The sequence below is a fragment of the Erpetoichthys calabaricus genome, chromosome 1 (assembly GCF_900747795.2).
Source record: "Erpetoichthys calabaricus chromosome 1, fErpCal1.3, whole genome shotgun sequence".
NCBI classification, from domain to species: Eukaryota; Metazoa; Chordata; class Cladistia; order Polypteriformes; family Polypteridae; genus Erpetoichthys; species Erpetoichthys calabaricus.
The window spans coordinates 273889067-273913249 of NC_041394.2; the positions used below are offsets into that span (position 1 = coordinate 273889067).

Here is a 24183-nt window from a genome sequence, read left to right on the forward strand (position 1 = left end):
TCTTGTTCTGCTGTTTTAATTTTTGTTTATAAAAAACCTTTAATCACAAAGGAACTCTGTCTTTATAGTTTGGGACAAGGGTCTTGTATGATTTCCCCTCTCCCTGTTAAATTTTCACCTTGGTCTGTTTACAACTATGCACACCAAGGAGCCTGCTTTCCGAGTTTGAAGCCAGGCTAACTTTGGTTTTAGGTCTCACTGGAGCCTTGAGGCCTAGTTTTTAGCTTTAATGGGAGATGCTGAGCATTTTTGGCCATAATGAATGTATTTGGAGTTGTGCGCTCTCAAAAACCTCCAGAATGTTTGTTACCAGGACCAGGCTTTTAAAGTGACTGGCATGAATGTGATACAAAGTGATTACAGAAGAAGAAAACATATGATGGCTCCAATCAGTAAGTTCAATCAAAGTTTCATCTTTGCCAGGGAAGGTTTTTAATAAGGGCATTAAAAAGGGGCAAGTACAACAAATAACAACAACAGGAAGGTTCATTATAGTTAGGCTTATTTAAAATTATAAACTAAATAATGCACCCAAGCTTTATTAATATATATGATTGTCTTTCTTGAAACAGAGGTGAAAAACGGCCTCATAGAAGGAGGAGATTGGGAGAGGAGGTAGCAGCTCCGTTGAGAAGGACTTCAGATCTATCCGCAGTATGGCGTTCTGTTCAGCTGCAGGCATGTAAGCTGTGTGATGCAATATAGCTCCTTGACCTGATAATGCTATTTTCTGCATGGTCTTCACTTTCTCCCATTTTTGTTTCTTTACACAAAATGTCATCACAATGTTTTCTTGGCTATTTCCTCCAATTAAGTATAGTTTGTCCACTGCTCCCAAGAAATAGAGGTTGGATAGTTCTGTATCAGCCCGAGTCAAAGTAGGAAGAAGCTCACTCCAGGAATCTGAAAAGAAAAGTAAATATTTTGATGAATGAAATTAAATCCACTTGTGTGTCTTTTCCTATTGAATGTCCAGGACTAAAATCAATTGTTTTCTTGTAAATTGGGTTAATTTTGTCTAATGTCACATGTAGCAAGTGCCATCCCAGGGTGCATTATTTACCAGAAATACATAAATATCAAGAGAAACAAAGACAAAGTATAATTTAGTGATATGCAGAATAACCAAATCTGGACTCATTCTGGTTAGAATTTAAGCCCCCACCACACTACATGTTTCCAGCAATTTTCAGTCATGCCCTTTATAATATAAATAATCTTAGAAAGGTGTGGACAGTTGCAGTGCACATCCATGACCATAGTCGTGTAGAATGATATCCCAACAACTCAATCATAACACTTTGCCACTAGCCATAACAAAATCAGGCAATGAGCACTCAGCTGGAAGTACAGGCCATATAATGCTTACAAACAGAAAATAGCTCCATCTGATTTAGAAGAAAGTGGAGAATGGAGAAGAGTAATGACTTCCTCAAGTAAAGAACAAAAATGGGTGTGCTCGACCATGCAGAGAACATTCGAGCCACCACAAACGTTTGCTTGACTTCCCACGTTTGATAGAATGGAAAATAAAAGATACTCTATATTGATTGGCTGCCAAAATGTGTGGATCTTAGTGAAACTTTTATGATGTAATAGAAATTTGAAACTATCTTAGAAGTAATAAACGGGTGATGTACTTTGTCATCCTACCCGTTTTCTAGTCATATAATCTGAAAATTGCAAGGCAATGAGTTCCAATAAACGCAACTGTTAAGGGTGACTTGCTTTCCTACTTGAGGTGTGTAGTGTGACGGTGGCCTTATGAGCTGGTCAAAGTTTAAAAAAAATGAAAAATGATTGTTTGCTATCTGAAGTGACGGCATTATTACAGAAGTATAGAAAGAGCAGTTTAATGAGAGACAACATGTAGGCCCAGATCTAAATTGAATGTTACAATACTCTGAGATGGATCCTTACAAGCATGCCAGAAGAGTTTTATTGGCTTCAGTCTTTAAATCAAGACAACAGACTCCTTAATTCAAAATAAAACTTCTTAAAGCTGTTGGTGAGACTGCTTAATTTGGTTGTTTTATATAATTTTAACATTTGATTTCTTTTCCCAATTCTCATTTCCTTATGTCTGTTCTTTAGTGGCACTTGGTGTTCCTTAACTCCTTAACTTCGATAGAAAGATCCTCAATGAACAAAAAGGGACAGGCCTTTATCAGACTGCTCCAACATCATGGACGCTAGCCAGTGTCACAGCACATTGTACTGTAGAATTCCAAAGAAGGGACCAAAATGGACAGTCACAAACACTTTCACTTCCTGTATCTTCTCAACTTACACTAAAGCATCAGTTTCTTTTCCTCCATTGTTAAGTGTTATAGTGACCCTGAAGGGCAAGCGGCAGATAATTCAAACAAGTGCCGTGACTAAAATGAGACACGACATGTGCGAAATGAGACATGACAAATTCAAAGAAGTGATGCACATAAAGTTGGAGCTGAGTGTACAGAGAAGGTAGGTACGAATTCTAAATGAAAAAGAATGCTGATTGGTGGAAAGAGCTGTCAGTCACTTCTAAGTGAACTAAATGACAATAGCAGAGCACTGTTTGGAAAGCTTCACTTTTTTTAGTTGATATATACACTTTTTGTAACTGAATTATACTGTATATAGCAATCGGAGCATGTGTCAGCAAAGGAAAATACCTCATCCAAATCTGCTTTCAGCTCTGATGAGCAGTTCTAGTTTGATAAAAGAAAACCTAAATAATAATCACAATCTTCTGTTACCTTGCGCATATCTACAGCGAGACAGACTCAACCAAGATTAATTAACATTATTGTGAGTAGAGCTTTCTCAGTGCATTAATCTATTTCTGAGGATAAGAAGGAACTGAAACCATGGACTTAACACTACCTCATAGACAGAAACCCGCTCAGTTACACAGGTCTAATCGGAGTTACTGTGCATGAATCCAAGGCTTCTTTATGCCTTACACCCTCACAGGACAGAGGATTAGGCTTGTACACCCACGTTTAAATTAATTTATCTTGATTCTTCAACGATAGAACAGGAATCACAATGGTCATAATGCCCCGGAATATGTGCACACAATGTAAAAAACCATGGATTTTATAGTTTTACTTTTGTTAACCTAGAATGGCATCTACAGTACATTATTTCAAATGAAAAAGAATTAACCCATCCATTTGCCGCTACTGCCATAGTGTGCTCTCGGAAGTGATTGACAGTTCTTTCCACTAATCAGCTTTCTTCTTTGTTTTGAATTTGTAACGCACTGTTCCGTACACTCAACTCTGTTTTTGTGTGTAGCACTTGTTTGAATTTGCTGACGCCCGTTTTATTTTGTGCACATCACCTCTTAGTTTGTGCACATCACATTTGTTTTTCATTTTAACTGTTTACCATTTGCCCTTTGGAACATCTGTAAATTGTCCTTAGTTTATCCTGAATAACATCATGTATTACATAATATCTTTTGTTTAATTAGCACTTATATATATATATATATATATATATATATATATACACATACAAAGATGAGAGCCAGGAGGGTAATGTGTAAGGAAACGGATGAGGGAACTCCAGGTGCCTCAAAGTTCATTTTATTCTTTTTTTCATAAGAGCATCAGAATTATCCTGCTGAAGGACACAACCCAGAATGGAAGCAGAAGTCCTCAAGAGAAATTGTGGTAAGGTTCTATCTTTTCAGTCATGTCACAAGGGTATGTTATAAATGACAGATGATGCTAAAGGAGTTCAGTTCCTTTATGTACATTAGGAAAGAAGGACCATGGAAAGGACCGGTCCAAGTTGTTGATTTGGGAATGAACAGAAAATCCTACTTTGCTACCACAGGGCATCAACTGCTTTAAAGTCTGAGAAAATAAGGATTAAATTGCATTTATATACAGCACTTGCACAGAGTCTAACTATGGTAAATGGAATCAGACAGGCATAACCTAGTTGAGAACTTTGTTACTGTGAAGCAGATTCCTTGCTCTATAACACCTTTCAAGGCATTTCCTGTATTGGGGCTGTAGTACTAGGGTGTTGTACTGTGTTAGACATTATGGATGTAATGAGAAGTCAAGCAAAATGACTCCTTTTATTGGCTAACTAAAAAGATTACAATATGCAAGCCTTCGAGGCAACTCAGGCCCTGATTACATGTTGCCTGAAGAAGGGGCCTGAGTTTCCTCGAACGCTTGCATATTGTAATCTTTCTAGTTAGCCAATAAAAGGTGTCATTTTGCTTGACTTCTCACTGTATTGGGGCTGAATGCAAATTTGTATTCTAGTTTCTTGAGCACCATCTTTGTTTTTAGTTAGAAATATATATTTGTGCAAGTTTTGTGAATTTGTAACTTAGTGTGGCCGTGTATATGCCGTGTATACCAGTAATGGGTACCCTATCTCTTCATTGCCTCCTGCCAATTTATTGATTTAAATACTTGAGAATACCATAAAAGTATGGGACATTATTTAGAAATTTATTTACTTCTTTTTGAACATTTATTAAATTGGTTTTTTTTTTTTCTACTATGTTTTTGTCTCAAATGCTGTATCTTTAACATGTAGCATAGCTTTTGGATTTTCTTTTATGGATAACTGTTGAATTTAGCCCAACATAACTGTGTAGAAAGATATGACATGATAATAATTACTTCATACCTTCTTTAACATTATACTTTAACACAAGTTTCTCCCCTGTTCTTTGGATGGTTCCAACAACATAAATGCAGTCCTCCAGTACAGTTGTTAAAGGAATATCATGAGAGAGAGACACAGAGAAGATGAAGTCAGTGAGAGGCAGGGAAGAAACAAACACCCAGGTGTCAGACCAAGGATCATAGCGTTCAACCGCAGTGTAAAGAGCTGTGCTGGAATCAGGTGCTAGGAGGGAGTCCAGGTACCACCCGCCAACTGCAAAAATGTACCCTTCACACACTGCTGTGCTGAAGTGCCGTCTGCGCTGCAAAAGTGAAAAACACATTATGAAAGCCCACTCATCCATATGAACTGTATAAGTGATAAACATTGAAAAATTAAGTATACAAAATATTTCACAAATTAATATTTTCTGTCCTTCCTTATTTTCTCTATTGTTGCTAGTTTTTGATACTGGAAGATGTCATAATGATGTCATGAACTTGGGTATCATCTTTGAGTCATCAATACAATACGTTTTGACAAACAAATCTCCATCATAGTGAGGCAGCTTTTCCAAGTGAGGCAAATCTCAAAATTAAAATCCTTTCTTTCACAGAAGGATTTGGAAATAGTGATTCATACTGTTGTTACATCTTGGCTAGGTTATTGTAATTCCCTATATGTGGGTTTGCCCAAATCTGCCCTGTTGCACGTTCAACTGGTTTAGAGTGCAGCAGCTACATTTCTAACCAGCACTAGAAAAAGAGAGCATAACTCACCTTTACTGGCCTTGCTCCACTGGCTGTGAGATTTTGGATTGATTTTAAAATTTTATTGTTTGATATTAAGGCCTTGCATGGTTTCGCCCCAAAACACATCTGCAATCTCCCTCATCCCCTTTTGGAAATGAGGGCTTTGAGGTCATATGCTCAACTACTCCTTGCAGTTCCAAGATCACGACTGAAGTGTAGGGGTGACAGAGCAGTTGTTGCTCCTATGCTTTGGAGCGATTTGCTATTTCACATCAGATCTTCTCCAGCTATTGAGATTTTTTAGATCCACTTTTTCTGTTCTGACGTTCACTGTGGTTAAGGTCAATAGAAGGGGGAGGATGGAAATTAAATAGCCAGTAGCAAACTGTTTTACATAATTGTTTGCTTTGCGGTAGTCTTATATGTTCTTTTGTACAGCACTTTGGTACAACTTCTCTTGTTTTTAAATGTCTCCCTATTATAATAAAAAAATCCTGGGATGAGACGAGACTTTTTAGCCTGGGACAAGACGTGACTTTTTCAGAGAGATACTTTCACGTCCCACGAGACGAGATTTTGTGCCAAGAGATTTAACCACACCTGGGGCCAGAAATAAAAGACAAAAGAGTAGATGACAAATTAGAACATTGTAAAGAGGTTGAAAAACGTTGGCACGATACACAGGCAAAGCAGGTTAGAGATAATGAAAGTACTAAAATTTGAAAGTCTCAAAAAAAATGATAGTAAATATCGCATTAGCACAAACAAACGGAAATTATTACTCGGTGAAATAACGGAACAGTAAAAAGAGATCAAATATATTGTTTGGATTTAAACTTTAAGTCGGAGACTTTTAGATCATCTAATTCGTGTTGCTATCAGGGAAAAAAAGTAGTGTTTCTTCCTAATGAAGAGGTGTATCCACGAGAATTAAAAGATTTGTTGTTTGTTGAAAGTGAAATCCACATACGAGAGTGGCAGAGATGCAAAGTGGCTGGCGCGTAGCGCAGGCCTTTGGGGGTTGGTGAACGAAGTGAGCAGGGGGCAAAGCCCCCTAGTGCTTTTATAAATAAATTTCACCTGATTTGACTTGGAAGTTATCCAACACAAGCTTGCCTTGTGAAAAAGTAATTGCCCCTTGTTAAATGAATTAAATTAAAAGGGATGATAAGTGTCAGCTGATTGAACACGGTTCGCCCTTCTCAATACAAACCTTACTAATTTGGATCCAGCAACAAAGACTCAAAAAGCTTATGATGCTGCACTCAAATATAATTCCCATAAGTGATCAGCTAAAAGTTGTTGACACATAACTGCCTGAAAAAGGGAGATAAAGAAATTTCTGGGACAACACCAAACCACACTGACAGCCATACTCTCTAGAAATCATGTGGAATAGCAATGAATCTTTCTTGGAGTGGTTGGCCAGCTAAAACTATTCCAGGAAGCCGCACAGGATATTTAAAAAAAAAAAAAAGAAGAAAAGAAACATGCAAAAAACTGAAGGCGTCTCTAGCCTCAGCAAAGATCAGTGTGCATGACTCCAAAATTGGAGGGACTCTGGAAAACTTTACTTCATTGGAGAGTAGAAAAAGGAAACAACTGCTAACCAAAAATAACCTACGTGTTCACCTCTTATTTGCCAGGAAGCACCTAGATGATCCCCAAGCCTTTTGAGAGAATGTCTTATAGACAGAAGAGGGAAAAAAGTGGAAATTTCTGGATAATGTGGGTCCCTATTTTGTCTGGCATAAAGCAAACACAGCATTTCACTGTTAGTACATCGTACCCAGAGGCACCCCTTCCTATACGCACTTGATCGGAGGACTGATGTGGGGAGGGTCTATTGGGGTTTTGCAGACCTCAGTGACTCAGGAGCTCCACTGAACAGCCAACTGGATTGCACATTTTTGTTGCTTGGTTTACTTGACTTGAATCAGATAATTCTTCCCATAACCCTAAGCTTAAACATGTAGTGTAACCGGGTGTATCATGTAACATCACTGATCTATAATGCAAAGTGACAACCTCCTCAATGGAGCAGAGCTCTGGAGGTCCACAGCTTAACTCAGTTGGGGTTATTGCTGTTTCATGAATCATCAAATTAATGTCATTGACCTGTTGTAATAATTTTTATTAACATGCAGAGAGATGGCTTCAAGTCAACACCACTCAGGAGCACAGAAAAGAAAATGAGAGTATTAAGAAGCAGCTCATGTTGCATTTGTAGGTATGTTTTAGAAATATAAACTTGTCCAACTTCGAGTAAGCTAGCTAACATTATGTCAATTGCCACTACAGTACCGGTTTACTGGAGTAACAATGGAATAGCATTATGTGTGATAGTTTTAATATCGAGTGTTTAACAGATATTATCTGATGTTACAGTACCTAGCTGACACGTGGTTGAAGATTATTTATTGCCGCCATATAGACCTCAAGACCCATACACATTGTTAAAGGCTGCTAGCATTAGTCAACATATGAGTGTTGTGGCATTGAGGGCACGTTTGTAAATTGTACCAACACACCGCCTCTCTGGCTTACTAGTTGGTGATTGGTTGAATTGTGGAAGAGCAACACACAAGCAATTTTGATATACAAAAAGAGCAATTAGCTCAGATGAACTTGTTGGTTAATTTTAATGGCTGCTGACAAGACTGATTTAATTAATGCATTATTGCTATCTGTGGTCATTTGATGGACAAAATGAGTTTAGATAAATTCATACAGTAAGTATAAGTGATATATTTATATTATATGTTTCATTTTTTAAATATCTAAATACGCAGCTTCATTTTGATCCTGTATTGACTGCATTAAGTACATTGAGTAAGCACATTCAATAGTAGTATTAGTAGATTACAAAACTAAAATAGAATACAAACTCACTTAGAATAACATGAAAGATGTCTGGAATAGACTGAGTATATTTATGGGACTCAAGCAATCAAGGGCTCAGTTGCTAGAGGGTGATGTGAACAAAGCTAACGCCCTAAACCATTTTTTTAATAGATTTTCTCTCCCACTGCCACCTTATACCAATGACCAATCTCTCCACACCATCCATACTACATCATCAACTCCTTTCATGCCAACTGAAATGACCAGTGACAAGTGCACCTCTGACCATCAGTGTGGGCTGTCCATAACTGAAGACCATGTAAAGAGACAACTGAGGAAAGTACACACAGGAAAATCTGTCGGACCGGATGGAGTCAGTCCTTGAGGTCTTAAAGCCTGTGCTAATTTTGTTGTTTCCTCTGTCACCTGTTCAGTCTGGCCCTAAGGCTTCAGAAAGTGCCATTATTGTGGAAAATATCCTGCAGTGTTCCTGTTCCAAAGAAAGCAGGCGCTTCTTCTCCTGGACTATATAAGTCCTCTTGTGGTAGACCACCTGGAGCCACTACAGTTTGCCTATCAAAGATTGGAGTGAAGAATGCAATTAACTATATGCTCCACAAGGCTTATTCTCACCTGGGCAAAGCTGGTAGCACTGTTACGAATATATATATATATATATATATTTTTTTTTTTTCTTTCTCCAGTGCCTTCAATACCATCCAGCCATCCCTGTTAAGGGTAAACTCAGAGATATGCAGGTGGATGAACCTGTGGTCTCCTGGATAATGGACTCTCGGTCGGACAGACCACAGTTTGTGAGACTCGAGGACTGTGTCACCACACCATCGCACTGAAGGTACCACGATACTGTACAGTAATCCCTCCTCCATCGCGGGGGTTGCGTTCCAGAGCCACCCGCGAAATAAGAAAATCCGCGAAGTAGAAACCATATGTTTATATGGTTATTTTTATATTGTCATGCTGCGTCACAGATTTGCGCAGAAACACAGGAGGTTGTAGAGAGACAGGAACGTTATTCAAACACTGCAAACAAACATTTGTCTCTTTTTCAAAAGTTTAAACTGTGCTCCATGACAAGACAGAGATGACAGTTCTGTCTCACAATTAAAAGAATGCAAACATATCTTCCTCTTCAAAGGAAACAGAGAGTAAAGCAAACAAATCAATAGGGCTGTTTGGCTTTTAAGTATGCGAAGCACCGCCGGTACAAAGCTGTTGAAGGCGGCAGCTCACACCCCCTCCGTCAGGAGCAGAGAGAGAGAGACAGATAAAAACAAAGTCAAAAATCAATACGTGCCCTTTGAGCTTTTAAGTATGCGAAGCACCGTGCAGCATGTCGCTTCACGAATCAGCTGCACACAGCTGTAGCAACGTGAAGATAATGTTTCAGCATTTTTAGACGAGCGATCCTACGTCAGGATCAGAGAAAGTCAGCGCAAGAGAGAGAGAGAGAAAAGTAAGTTGGGTAGCTTCTCAGCCATCTGCCAATAGCGTCCCTTGTATGAAATCAACTAGGCAAACCAACTGAGGAAGCATGTACCAGAAATTAAAAGACCCATTGTCCTCAGAAATCCGCGAACCAGCAAAAAATCCGTGATATATATTTAAATATGCTTACATATAAAATCCGCGATAGAGTGAAGCCGCGAAAGGCGAAGCGCGATATAGCGAGGGATCACTGTATTAGAAAATTCTTAGGAATTGTCTGGTCATCTTTCTGAAAGCTGAAGCTAAATCATAGTTGGATCATGTCACAAAGGTCTAAAACAGAATTTCCAAAAAATAGCAAATTTAAATTTTGGAATGACCTAGTTACAGTTCAGTGCTAAACCTAATACAGATGTTGTTGCAGGACCTAAATGAGCAATTATTCATGAACCCCTCTAGTGTTTCTGTACTAAAGCAGGAATAGTGAGCCAAAATTCCTCCACAGCAATGTAGTACTAGGGTGTTGTACCGTGTTAGCCATTATAGATGCAATGAGAAGTCAAACAAAATGACACATTTTACTGGCTAACTAAAAAGATCACAATATGCAAGCTTTTGAGGCAACTCAGGCCCCTTCTTCCTGATTACATCTTGCCTGAAGAAGGGTCCTGAGCTGCCTCAAAAGCTTACATATTGTGATCTTTTTAGTTAGCCAGTAAAAGGTGTCATTTTGTTTGACTTCTCATTACATCCACAGCAATGTGATATTGAATTATAGAAGTGTCTGGTGGCAGTCATTGTAGCTGAAGCTTGTGCAACCAATTATTAAGTCTAATGGGAAACTTACTGTTTTTTTCCTATTTCCAATCAGTCTTGGATGACTTCATTCTGTTCATAACTATTCACTCAATAAATGTCATTTATAAAAAGTACTATTTATTCACTCAGGTGTCCTGTATTTAAGATTAGAGTTTCATTGAACACCTAAAAACATTCAATGACAAAAATGTTTAATACGAGTAAAAGAGAAAATCAGGAAGGGGAAAATATCTTTTTAAATAGATATATGAAACGAAGAATAACCTTTTTAAAATTGCTTAGTTACTTGCTCCAGTTCAAGGTCACAAATAGTGATCCATGGACAGGGTGGCAGACCACCACAGGACCCAGCTGTGCACACACCCCACTTATAGCGGGCCAATTTAAAATGGTCATTTAACTGTGAGTCAAAAGGCCAGGCCAGAGAAAGGAGGTGAAATGGATGGATGGTTTATCTCTAGCAGTTTGCAGAAATTGAGCAGATTCAGATTTAGCCTCGAGGTCTACTGGCATTTCTTCTGAAGACAAAGGTTTATTTTGGATTCATAATATTTGATCTGTATGAGATCTCTCATCCCACTCCTTCAAAAGCTCTTTATGTTTAGTAAATAGAAAAGCAACCTCTGTTGTCAAACATTTGTTGTTTCTCAGGTACTATGAAGTATAAATCATTTATTAAACTCATACATATGAACTGCTGTCATAGTCGTTCACATTTGCAACTGTGTACTGGATTTAGCAGATTTGAAGATGAGTGTTTTCCCAAGCTGCATGGCAGATATAAAATATTTCACAAAAACTGCTGCCACACGTGAGAAAAAAAAACATTGATGTCAAGGGGTTTGAGAATGATAGGAAAAGTATGGAATATAAACATTATCCATTTTTATTGAACAATTGCGTTTCTTTACTTTCTTTGTTTTTTGGCTATATTTTCTAATGTAATAATTATATAAGCAATTCTTTCAGAGTAGGTCATTCACAGATACCCCGCATTTATCTCACACACACATCTAGTTTCCTGTGTCGTTTCCTAACCTCGTTGTACTCCCGAGTTTCCCACAATCCCCAGAGTTCTGCCATTATTGCAATTCATTCATGCACAGCCTCAAGTACCTTAAGCAGTGGAGCCACTGAGGCCCAGCAGTTTGTCATCGGATTATACCGGAAGGATGCCATGTGGAATTCAAATCCTTTCTTTGCCTTTTTCCGATACCCTCCAATTACAAAGAGGTAATTATACAACACAGCTGTAGTGAAATTCCATTTGTCAGCCAGAAAAGGGAGCTTTGAACCCTGGGACCACGTTCCAGTTTCTTCATTGCTTTCAAACAGGTACAAGAAACGGGCGGCATCTATTCCACTACCCTCTCCTGCCGTGAGGTTCTCCTTTTTCAAGGTGCATAGGAAGAGGCTGCCTTCTGATCTCAGCGTAATGATCCTGTACCTATCGCTCAGCTCCAGACTGCGACATACAGAAGACAGCTCCAACATGTGTGCACTCAGGTAGCTGTATATTTCAACCAGCATTTCCTCACAGGTAATGGACTTAGCAAAATCCAAATAGAATTGGTAGTTTTCTGGAGTCAGAACAATTTTTAGAAACCGCAGGCACGCTGCGAGAAAATGATTGGCCAGCAGGTAGTTAGCAGCTTCTATGAACTCCGGGAGGTCCACTTCAGTTACTTCAAGATTTTGGTAAAAGGAGAACTCCAGGAAACTGCAAAAGGCTCTGGAAGGAATGTGGGACAGATCGATGATGTTGTCTTTCATCTCTCTCATTTGGGATTGAGACAAGGCCCTGAAATATTCACTGCACTCAGTCAGCCTTCTAAGATCTGCCTAAAAGAAAGTCAGAATGATATTTAGTACACTGATACAAGCATATTCAGGACAGGAATAGCGTGCTTTTTGTTAGAATTGAATACATTTTGGGTGGTGCAGAACTGAGAGGGAACAGAGCATTATGGGACAGTTAACATTAGTAGCAATTAACTGACTTACATAAGCTGTTTTTCTTTTATTTTTTTATAACAAATTGTCAATCTGTAAATTGCCGGCTTCCGAGTGTGACATTTTTAGTATTATGCCACATAATGTAATTGTCATTTCGTTGAGGTGCCCACGCAAACCGCAGACTTAGCTTTAACCACAAAGTCTTTGCAGCAGCAGCAGCAGCCCGTTGCCACCCACACACACACAGCTGTTTGCTACAATGTATGAAGGTAAATGGATAGGTCTTGTCCCAAGTGTGAATAAAGACGTTATAAGTGTGTGCCAAGTCTCCGGCCATGACAAAGTGAAGGAGTGTAAGACATTGTCTCTGGTGATTGTTGCCAGGGAAAGAATAGGACTGGGAGATAATAATGCAAAACCAAAACTCAGGATCAAGACTGGATGTTCAAAAAGATACACAAACAAACATAGTACCGGGGCAAACCAAAAGTCAAAGCGGAGTTTAAACATCCTTTGAGTTAAGTGCAAGTGCTGAAGATGTTGAAAAATTAAATGAATCACTTTTCTGTATCTTCCAGGTTACCAGAAAAGTTTCTTTTACTGTATCAAGGAACAATGTGGGATTGAGGCACTGAAGAACTTTTAGCCCTGAGAACATTTGAATGATCTGAGGCCATCTGGGACCTGAGAGTGACCAGCACAGTTGCTGGCACATGCATGGATCATCACGGCATTATAATGGAAAAGCATCATAACCCTTTTGGCCCTGACATCTTATTACTAGTACATATACATATATATATATATATATATATATGCAGCCATTTTTGTAAAGCACAGGTATGTTTGCAGCCATTGGAACCAGATGTGCTACTATTAGTACAGCCTGAAGAGACTGGAATACAGTCCGCGAAAACATGGAACTGAAACAAGTAGTATTGAAGTATTTGGCAGCTATTGTATAATAATAGTGATCATTTTTTTGTTTTTTCATTTTTGCGCTTCCTAGACACCCCAAAGGTAAAATATCTCACAAAATAATTTTCTCCATAAAAACAGAAAATCCAAGGCCGAAAGGGTTTAAAAATTTCTAAGCCCTGCATGCTTAAACTACACAAAATGTGATGTTGTGTAGTATGTCTTATTTTTGGAATAAAATCTTAAATATCTTTAATTAATCGAAGAAAAACAACACTGATGCAGCAGAATCAAATTGTGCAATGATGAACTGATAATTCACCGGTGTCATTATGAATGTGAAAATACATGGAAAGAAAGGAAAGTAAAAAATGTACCAAAACAGTGAGATCCATCCATCCATCCATTTTCCAACCCGCTGAATCCGAACACAGGGTCACGGGGGTCTGCTGGAGCCAATCTCAGCCAACACAGGGCACAAGGCAGGAACCAATCCTGGGCAGGGTGCCAACCCACCGCAGAAAACAATGAGATGCACATGAAAAAATATCCATGTCTTCTCCCATTTTCGGAGCCAGCTATATTAACCGATCTTCGATATCTCACTGACATGAGCTACTGAGTTAAAAGGCTCAGTCATGGTAATGTGAAATGAAAGCCCCCCTCATACTAGCTAAGCAAGACCCCAAAACACCCTTTTATATTGCACACTGGTGCTAGTGATATAGATGAGAAAGCCAAAGACTGTAGGGATGGTTTTGCAGAATAAAATCCCAAACCAATATCAAACAAGAGCCAGCAAATCATGCAGAGTCCAAAAGCCTTCTGTTAAAGATAATAAACAGTTGTGCTCTGTCCATGCAGAAGGCGACCGTTCCTGAGCATGAAGACATTTTTATACATGCTGTAGCTTAACACAGGTGAGATTCTTTGACACTCTTCTTTATCCTAATGGACTTTGTCTGGTAATTTCAGTCAAGCGCACTTTCTGTTACACCCTTTATTCAGTCTGCTCAAAGCCAACACCTTTTGCCATTTTAGTCTCCTATCATTTTCAATCATGCCCCCTTATTGCTAATCCTCCACCCAGTCTTTGGCATCGGCCTTCAGGGTGTTATTTGGAGTGGTTACATGTAAGACTTTGTGCATCTCGGTGCATTCCAATGTTTACACCATCTAGGGCTCAGTGCAGTTCAGTGCGTAACCCGTACAATATACTTTAAAAATAATAATGCGCTGCGAGGTGCAGAATTACGAAGCAGTACGTGCTTAATTAAAATTCTAACTTAATAATTATTATACATTCTAATGACTGTGCAGGTGGCACGGTGGCGCAGTGGTAGTGCTGCTGCCTCGCAGTTAGGAGACCCGGGTTCGCTTCCCGGGTCCTCCCTGCGTGGAGTTTGCATGTTCTCCCCGTGTCTGCGTGGGTTTCCTCCGGGTGCTCCGGTTTCCTTCCACAGTCCAAAGACATGCAGGTTAGGTGGATTGGTGATTCTAAATTGGCCCTAGTGTGTGCTTGGTGTGTGGGTGTGGGTGTGTTTGTGTGTGTCCTGCGGTGGGTTGGCACCCTGCCCGGGATTGGTTCCTGCCTTGTGCCCTATGTTGGCTGGGATTGGCTCCAGCAGACCCCGGTGACCCTGTGTTTGGATTCAGCGGGTTGGAAAATGGATGGATGGATGACTGTGCATACTATATTCTAATTATCCAGTGTGTTTGTATCTAAAAATATACAGTAAATATTCATGTAGATATATTTCCATAATGGCAGATCTTTGGGGTTGCTGGGCCTAAAAGCTCTGAAGGTAGAGTTGCAGAAAGATCCTGCACTGACCTGGTTAATAAATGGTTATTTGGTCACTACCCACCAACGGTCCACTCTTTCCTTTATCATGTAATCGAGGATTGCAAAAGTGCATCTTTGATGTGTTGGAGGAGGTTACAAGTATAAATGTAGGTGTCCAAGTGGTGCATGGAGTCTAATACATACTAATTTAATACATTAAAATGTTTTCATCTTTTAGTTATGTACATGGTTTTTGTGTGCTAATATGATAGTTTACGCCGGTTTTACTTACATTATAAACAGTTCATTTCTGTTATTTTTGAAATAATGGATTATCTTCATTAATGCCATATACCACTCAGGTAAGCTGTAGAATTATTCAATTATCCTATGTGTTAACAAAGATTGTCTTTTCTTTTTTTCGGATAAACTGGTTGAAGTGTTAAACACTGCCTTGTACTACATTATACATTTTGAACATTTCCTGTTATCTAACAGAATAACTTGGCAAATCATTCAATATCATAATTAAATATTTTAATTGCACATATCGGTTAGAACATTAGACAACGTTTGACGAAAACAAGCTGCTCAGCCCAACAAATAGCTTGCCAATCCTACTCACTTCATTCCTCTAAAATAACATCAAGTTGAGGTGTGAAGGTCCAGAAAGTCTTTCTCTCTATCATATTACCACATGGGTATGTCTATTAATGCATGTAATTGCATTCTGTTACCACTGTACTTTTGGAATATGACTCATTGTTACAAAACAGATGTCCGCTTCAACACGTTCTTCTATTCAGATATTGAAAACAGAAGTTTCTAGGCATGGTAGTCCTGCCCACAGGTCATGGTGCCTGGAGAGTGGTGACGTGCTGCATGTTGATTAGCACTTGCAAGTAAGGATTTCAGTGTACTCTGTACATGTGACAATATTGACTCTATAAATCTACAATTAATTAAATCATAGAATAATTAACTGCATTTGGCTTGAGGTTGGGAGCACAAACTGATACGGCACGCTGCTGCACCCTCCACTCAGTGAACCACCTCAGGATCTCAAATTAGGACCTGAGTGCAGCACCACACTAGCTCGAATGGAGTGGAACAGTGAGAGGTTTATTTTGTATGGTTGGCTGGAGTGACAATCCTGTCACCAACCCCCAAGTTTTCCCTGTAAGTTGGAGGACCTGCTTGCATTGCTTGATGCAGATAACGTCATACCCAGGATGGACCAATTGCAGGTTAAGGGCCCAACTGAGTGGAATCACTTCTGACATTTATAGGATTTGATCTTGCAACCTTCTGATTGCAGGCACAGATCCCTGGCCTCAGACCCTCCACTCTGCCTCATTTGGCTTGCTACTCTATGAAGTAACAAGTTGAACTGTTAAGCAATAAATCATTCAGACTCTTTCCATCTTTCTTCTTCTTCTTCCTCTTCATCTTTGCCTGATCAGCCTTCTCCAAACATCTCGGTCCTGACCTTCTTTTACTTTATCCTTCCATTTCTGCTTTGGCCCACAGCTGTCTTAATGTATGGGCACACTCTGGAGGCCCACGATGTTTCTGACACCTATGTATGTTTCTATTTTGCTATCAAAACAGGGGCCCTAGCATGCAACTTTGCCCGGGGGCCTATAATGCTGGTAAGACGGCCCTGCTTTGGCCTCTTCACTTTCCCTTCCCCTGTAGATCCATTCCCATCACTCTTTCGTCCACATATTGACTTTCTCTCCTCACCTCATGTCCATACCACTTTAACCTACTGTCCTGTACTTTCTTAGCTATCTCTTCCACTTTTGTGTACCTCTAATTGTCTCGTTTCTTATTCTGTCCTTTTTAGTTACTCCCCACATCCATCTCAACATTCTCATTTCTGGCACATCTAACTTAGCCAGAACTTTAAAGAAGAAATCAATCCATTCAAACCCTTTCCATTATTTTAAAAACAGAACTGCAGTAAGACATTAATGGCAGTATATTCATGTGATGTATAATGTGTATGTAAAATTAAATTTCTTTTGGGCTGTTTGATCAAAATTATCCACACCTATTTCTACAGAGTTTTGCAGTTATTATCTGATATAGCCTAACTTAGAATACAGGCTAGTTAAAATTTAAGTTTTCAACAAATAAAATAAAAACTGACACAACCTCACTAAAAGTTGCCATTATTAGCTGAAAATTAAACTGCATGATATTTTCACTAGATGGCAGCAACAGGTCAGTAGTGTCCCTAAGTGAAATTGCTTAGAAGGAATGGCACATGAGAACCACACCTGTTTGGACAAAACTTTGCAGTTTTTCCTGGTACTGTATAATCTAAATTAGAATCTAAATGAAAACATTTATAAAAAAATAAATAAAAACTGAGCCAACCAGACTAAAAGTTGCCATTTCTGCAGAACTTTATGTCTTTTAACCTTAATATCTCCAGAACACAACTTGATACCAATGAAAGTTTTACTTCTAAAGAATTACAAATCATTGTATTACCAATCAACACCAATTTTTGGTGCTTATGTTGACTTCAAAAGTTATTGAGAATTTTGAAATACTTAAGTATGTTGAAAAGAACAAGATTTTTATGTTTGTCATTTTAATATCTCCTTACTGCGGTGGGTTGGCACCCCACCCGGGATTAGTTCGTGCCTTGTGCCCTGTTTTGGCTGGGATTGGCTCCAGCAGACCCCTGTGACCCTGTGTTCGGATTCAGCGGGTTGGAAAATGGATGGATGGATGGATATCTCCTTAACTATTGATCATATCAAAAATCTGTTCCCTTTTTTCTTATGACAAACAAAAATGATCACAATCAGTTTGTGTCTGGTGCAAATGATAAGCAAGCCAGCTTCCCATTTGTGACAAGATCAGTGCCTGAGCTGGAGTAACCAAAGTCTTTTGAGACAGCAGGAGAGGGGTTGGGCACTTTGTGGAGGTCCGGCCAGAAGCACCACTCAGGGAGGAGGAGGGTGTATGTGCCACTTGCCCCTCATTTCTCTCAGTGATTGAGTTGTGTGTTACGACTGGTGTGGTACATTCTACATGCTCCATAACATGTTTTGCATCTTCTGATGCAAGCCAGTGCACATTATCAGCAATGTGACCTGAGGTCATTGGGTGTTTCCGGTCTTTTGACACCCTCACTCAGGTGGCCAAGCGGTTGTTGATCAAGCTGCAGCTTTCTCCCTCAGATCTGCTCTCTTGAGTCAGAGCCTTCTTGAGGCTTTCTCTGCTGCCTCAGTGCTATTATAGATGGCCCTCCTTCTCCTCTCGCCTATGATGCCTACTATGGTATAAGCCCTGCAGAGAGATTGTCCTGCAAAGCCTCTACATCCTACCTCCACAGGTAAGCACCTTGCCTGCCAGCCGTGTTTGCTAAGTCACTGACTAAGCCCTCATGCTTCTCTCTCACTCTCTCTTGCTCAAAGGACTCCTCTATTTGCTCTTCCCATGGTATGGCGAGTTCCAGCATAACTACACTCTTTGTAGTTTCTGACACCACAACAACATCTGGTCTAAGGGTAGTCTTGGTGTTGTGCTCAGGAAACTTGAGCTGCCTGTCCAAGTCTACTGTCAGCTGCCAGGCCTGTGTGGTGGAGAAATCCCTGAGCTAGGCTTAGATGTTCCTCTTGTTTCCTCTCCAACTCTAACGAAGCTCATGGTCTGCTTTAGGGGCTTTATCCTCTGGCAACTGGTGATGGCACTACTGATGCTTTCCGCAATTGTCTTAAGCACCTGGTCATGCTGCCAGCGATATTGGCCGTCTCCCAGAGCCTTTGACCAACCACTCAGGATATTCTCTACATTTCCCTTTCTCCATTACAGGGAGCCTGCTGGTGTATCAACCAAGCCCCAAAAGTGCAGACTGGACGGGCTGGGAAGGACATCATAGACAGCCTGGACCAAAAATCCAATGCAGTGTGGCTCTGACTGCCAAAGGCCTGCCCAGGAGATCTTCCTTTCCACTACTTGCTCCCACCTAGTCCAGGCACCTTGTTGTTTCATTGCTACCACTTTACTGGACCTCTACTCCTCCACTGCTGCTCTCACCTCACTCAGGACTAGGCACCTCCACTCTTTCCCCCGAGCCTTGTCATACAGTAACAAGGGGTTGTGACTGGTCCAAGCCCCACTCTTCCTTTGGCAACTGCTCCCACCACAGCTCTATGGCGTAGCTGTGACTCTGCCTGCTCCGATGCATCCTCTGCTCTCCACCACCACTCCTGTCCCATAAACTGTAGAGTCATTAGATTTTCAGAACTGCAGCACCCCTCTTACTCGCAAGACATTGAACTCTTCCTCAATGGATTCTCAGTTTGCAGGTGTTCCCATAAAGGTCGATACTGCTCAAGCTCCTCGGTAGACCCTGGTCCCCTCAGGTAACAGCTAACTCTTCTTTCTAGGTCTGAAATTATCGATAGTGGAAATTTGTAGAGGAGCAAAAGCCAAAGGATCTTTGGTGAAATCCCATGCTAGTATATCCACGCCGTGAATTTTCAATATTATTACTGAACTACAGAGATAATTCTTATTACTGTTTTGTTCTTTTGTGCATAATTACTTCCATTGCTCTAAATCTTGCACTTAATTTCACAGTAAAGTTTTACTAAGCCTTAATAAGCTTAGAAGTACTAGATGCTTAATACTGTACATGTCTTTCCGCTGCAGTGTGGAGGTCATACATTTTAGATCTACTCTTTATTTAATTTACTCATCAAACATACATTTTATCAGTTTTCCAGGTGATGCCAAGTAGAACAAGTAGTATTTATATCTTATATGTAAACGTCTACACATGGAAGTGTGTCTGTCTGTCTGTCCGGCCCGGAAGTGAGAGATGGAGTCGGGGTAAGGGCTCCACCTCCGAGGAAACAGACACTCGTTTAGCCGCTAATACACAAGCGAGGCCAACATGTCAGCAAAATGAAACCTCTGAAGAAAGAGTCATTCACTCAGCCGCTAATACACAAGCGAGGCGAGCACATCAGCAAAATGAAACCTCCTAGGAGAGAGATGCCCAGTAGTTCCTTTCAATTACGTTACGTCTTTACATTTCAATTTTTTTTCTGAAGATTTCAATAGTTTCTAGGACCCCGGGCTTTTTACAACACAGGCTGACACAGCTAGTATATGTATATATATATATATATATATATATATATAGTAATATTACATCCCTCAGCCACCCACAGAGTTACCTGAAATGTGTGTCCACTTGTCCGTATTGTGGCCAGCTCCTCCGTCTCTTTTCCAGATGAGTAAACTGCCAAAGCTGGTGGTCTGTCCAGTGTCCCCTGTACATTGTTCATTTCACGGCAGTTCTCAGAGATGCCAGGACCAAGCAGCCATATGCAGACAACAGAGAAAACTTTCTGTAGCCATCTAAAGATGGTTGTAATTCCCCAAACAAAAATAGTCCAGAGAGAAAATGAGGATTGATACGGTGGGCTCATTTGCGTTTGTATGCTTTCTTTCACTTAAGACGTAATACTTTTTTTTCACGTTGATAAAGGTTTCTACAGTAGTTTTAAAACGATTAATGGTCTGCTTTTCTGTATTTAACTGAATGTTGAAATGAAATGCAGAACACATTTATTATAAGATGATTAATTTAATTTCTCAAAAACAAGTTCCATGATAAAGAATTGCAAGCCAACATCACATAGTCTCTTCAATGATACTAGGACATATACAGCAGCTATAAACACACTCATTTTCTTCCTGAAATACTGCTATTCTGTTCAGATCACAACAAAGGCCTATAGCAAGACGGAAGACAAAAAAATATTTAAAGACCAATCTCGGTACAACCTGAAAGGCCCAGAAAACAGAGTAAGTCCAGGATTTACAAAAAAAAATGGAGTAGAAAAATATAAGTTGCAGCTTTGAAAGGCGCTACGATTCAGCAGTTCTCATGGCTTGGGCTGAAGCTATTTTAAGACAACGTCAGGCGGCTGGAAGCCCCCCAGCCACACGGCCGCTGAAATCTGATGCTTCATCAGCAGAAGAAATGAGAATGTGGCCCTTAGTGAACATTCCCGCAGTACGCTGTTCCAGCGTTTCACTTGTTTCTCCTTTAGTAATTGAATTAGGACCTGTGGTGAAAGATTAAAATAACTGGGCAATTATAAATAGCATTGTATTATTATAGTAGATTATAAAATACAGCACAAACACATTTTAAAACTAGTAGGTGTGTGTTAGTGAAGGGCAAGGGCAAAAACAATGGAACAGTGGGACACTCCCTTCATTCAGTTCAGGAGAAGCCAGAGATCAGCCATGCAGCACTGCGGGCAAGGCAGGAAATAGTCCTGGGCAGGGTGCCAGTCCACTGCAAGGACCCCTACACACACACACACACACACAGAACGCAGCCAACTTGGAATCCCCAGGCAACCCAATGTGCACATCTTTGATAATGTGGAAGAAAACCAAAGTACGAGGAGGAAGGATCACACAGACACAGGGAGAACACGCAGTCTCCACATGGACAAGAGCAAGTTGCAGGATTCAAGCCCAAGACACAGGATCGACTAGACAGCATTGTGAACTACAGCTCTAAAAGAAAGGGGGAAAAATAAATAGAGAGGTTATTCCAAAAATAGAGAAGAAGGTTTGAGCTGTGTAGCTTTCATGGTGTGTGCGCCAAAAGCATGGTTTTCTTTCAGCATGGGAATAGCTTTAGCCTTTTTTCTTTTGACATATATTTTACTCATTTTAAGGAGTTCATTACAATTGGTAATTTAGAAATCATTAGGACATTCAGCATGATTATTTTTTGCTCAAATTTGACTGAAACACTCTCAGGGAGTATAACAACAGTGATGCTGAGACCCTGAATTAGATTAAATAGTTTTTGAGAATTTCCTGACCTGACGTCTTTCTAATATAAGCCAATGCATATCTAAAATTCGAGTACTTGTATGTACTTAGTTGATTCTTCCAACATGCAGCATGCAAGTGTCTGAAAACAAAATGACTTTTTACAGTAGCATTCTGGTTCTGTAGAGGGGCAAAGGTTACAGATGCATTTAGCATCTATGCCAGTGCCATCAGTCACAGAGAAACTGGTGAACAGCCTTGCAAAAGTGTTCACGTGCAGCCTTAGAGACACAGCTTTGGTCCAGGCAGCCAGTCTTGGTTGGCAGTGGTGGATAGGACAGGTCTGCCGGACAAACTGACAGTTTGGATTTATCAGCATGGCATCGTACCACACATCTTATGGCCACTGCTGATATATGAGGTCTCAGTTACAACCGTGGAGGGCTTCGAGAGGAGGGTAAGCCATTATCTTCACAGGTGCAGATTCACTTTGAATGGTCATACAGGCAAGCTTGGGTCTCTCCCTTCAGCAGTCTGCATGAGATGTTAATGGCGGTACGTGGAAGGAAGGTGATGCAGTACAGGGGTTGCAATGACCCCAGAGTTTCTGATGCTGACATTGACGGGATGGCAGTGGAGAGTGCAAGATGTGCTGGAGCTGGCCGAATCCCTCCAATGGCACGGAAGAGTTGGTGGGTGGTGTAGTCACTGGGAAGGCTGGTCTTGGCAGTGCAGTCAGGATAGGCAGGTTCAAAGCAAGGACTGGCACAGGAAGAAGCGCAGATGGGTGTGGCACACAAGGAGCACGGCAGCACTAGAACACAAGGTCACGTGGCCTGAGCTCTGCAAAACTAACATCCAACTGACTGCTTTCCCAAACTGAGCGGTCTGTGATGTCCTGTCTAGCCCACCCAACCTCTACAAGTGAAGCAAGCTGGAAACTCCAGTCTGCACATTGTGCCAAAGAAGAGAGACACTGAAGCAAATCCTTAGCTGTTGTCCCACAGTGAGGTTTGATGAAAAAGAATCAGCAAATTTTATTTTTTGTGGTGAACAAACTTACCAATTACTGAAGAAAAATACTTAAAAAGTGAATATGAAATATATGAAACTAGTATTTGGAATGTAACTTCACAATTATGAACTGAGGATTTGTACATTTCCAGTGTTTAGGTCTTTACATGTCACAAACAATGATCTCTCTCTCTGCAGGACCCCAATTCAAAAATGACGCCAATCAAAGTTAGATATGTGACTGTAGATGTTCAAAGATCCAGCTCTTGAGTCTCGGTCCTTGGTACAATCAGGACGAGAGGTTCTGTTTGGAAGAAGCAGCAGCCACTAATCCATGTTCTCCATCAATTCCACTCATGTCTGCCTCAAATCGTGTGGCTCCATTCAGGATGTCCATGGCATGGGCCTCTCCCAGCTAATGATGTTGGTAACAGTCACTACAATGACTAACATGTCACAATAAATGGAATGCAGCAAGATTTGGCTTGTTTAATACATTAAATACACACAAACAACATTTCTCCAATAGGATCTTTAGTATTCTGTTGCAGAATTGTCTCAAAATTACCTGCAGAGGTTAACAGTGTTAATAAATAAATGCAGTCTGTACAATAAAATCCTTCTATGAAAAGGGACAGCAATTCATAAAAAAAATATTTTCTGTCCCAGTTTCAAAAAATGTCACGTACATCGCTGTGATAATGGACAGCTTTTATAACGTGGCCCAAATTCCATTTTTTTCAAGCTCCATCTAGGCACTTGACTCACTTGGCTGAGCTCGTAATTTGTCATGAGATATCCTCAAGCAGCTCCTACCACGGGCCACCCTCAATTCTAAGACAATATCTGTCAAAACTGAATTTAGGTAGGTTGCACAGACCTTTCTAACAAATATTTTTGTCCTCGTTATTGATTTGTTTCCTCAAAACAGGCATTTCAGGTTGTTCTTCTGCTTTGCTAAAACTGAAAATGGCACCGTCATTTGATCTTTAATTCAACCAGGAGTTCAGTTTAAATCCATCATGGAAAGAGCAGAGTTGAAGGATAACTTTGGTATTTTTCAAGTCTGTTATTTCTTCACAAACTTGTTATACAGTATATGCATTTGCTACGTAAAACTGTTAGGAACTTTCTTTAATTTTAAACAAATACAGTATCTCTCCCGCTCTGGTGCTTTAAAATGGAGGA

At 40.2% G+C, this 24183-nt stretch overlaps 1 protein-coding gene across 1 annotated transcript; it reads right to left on the reverse strand.

The window, feature by feature from the left end:
- Nucleotides 1-205: 205 nt before the first annotated feature.
- LOC114646664 (kelch-like protein 17) lies at nucleotides 206-21497 on the reverse strand. The gene is made up of 4 exons (XM_051931576.1): nucleotides 20358-21497; nucleotides 11607-12332; nucleotides 4648-4948; nucleotides 206-903 (listed from the first exon to the last, which is right to left on the reverse strand). Exons 1-4 carry the CDS (start codon nucleotides 20610-20612, stop codon nucleotides 542-544), a joined length of 1644 nt encoding a protein of 547 aa, XP_051787536.1. The 5' UTR covers nucleotides 20613-21497; the 3' UTR covers nucleotides 206-541.
- Between the last annotated feature and the right edge of the window lie 2686 nt (nucleotides 21498-24183).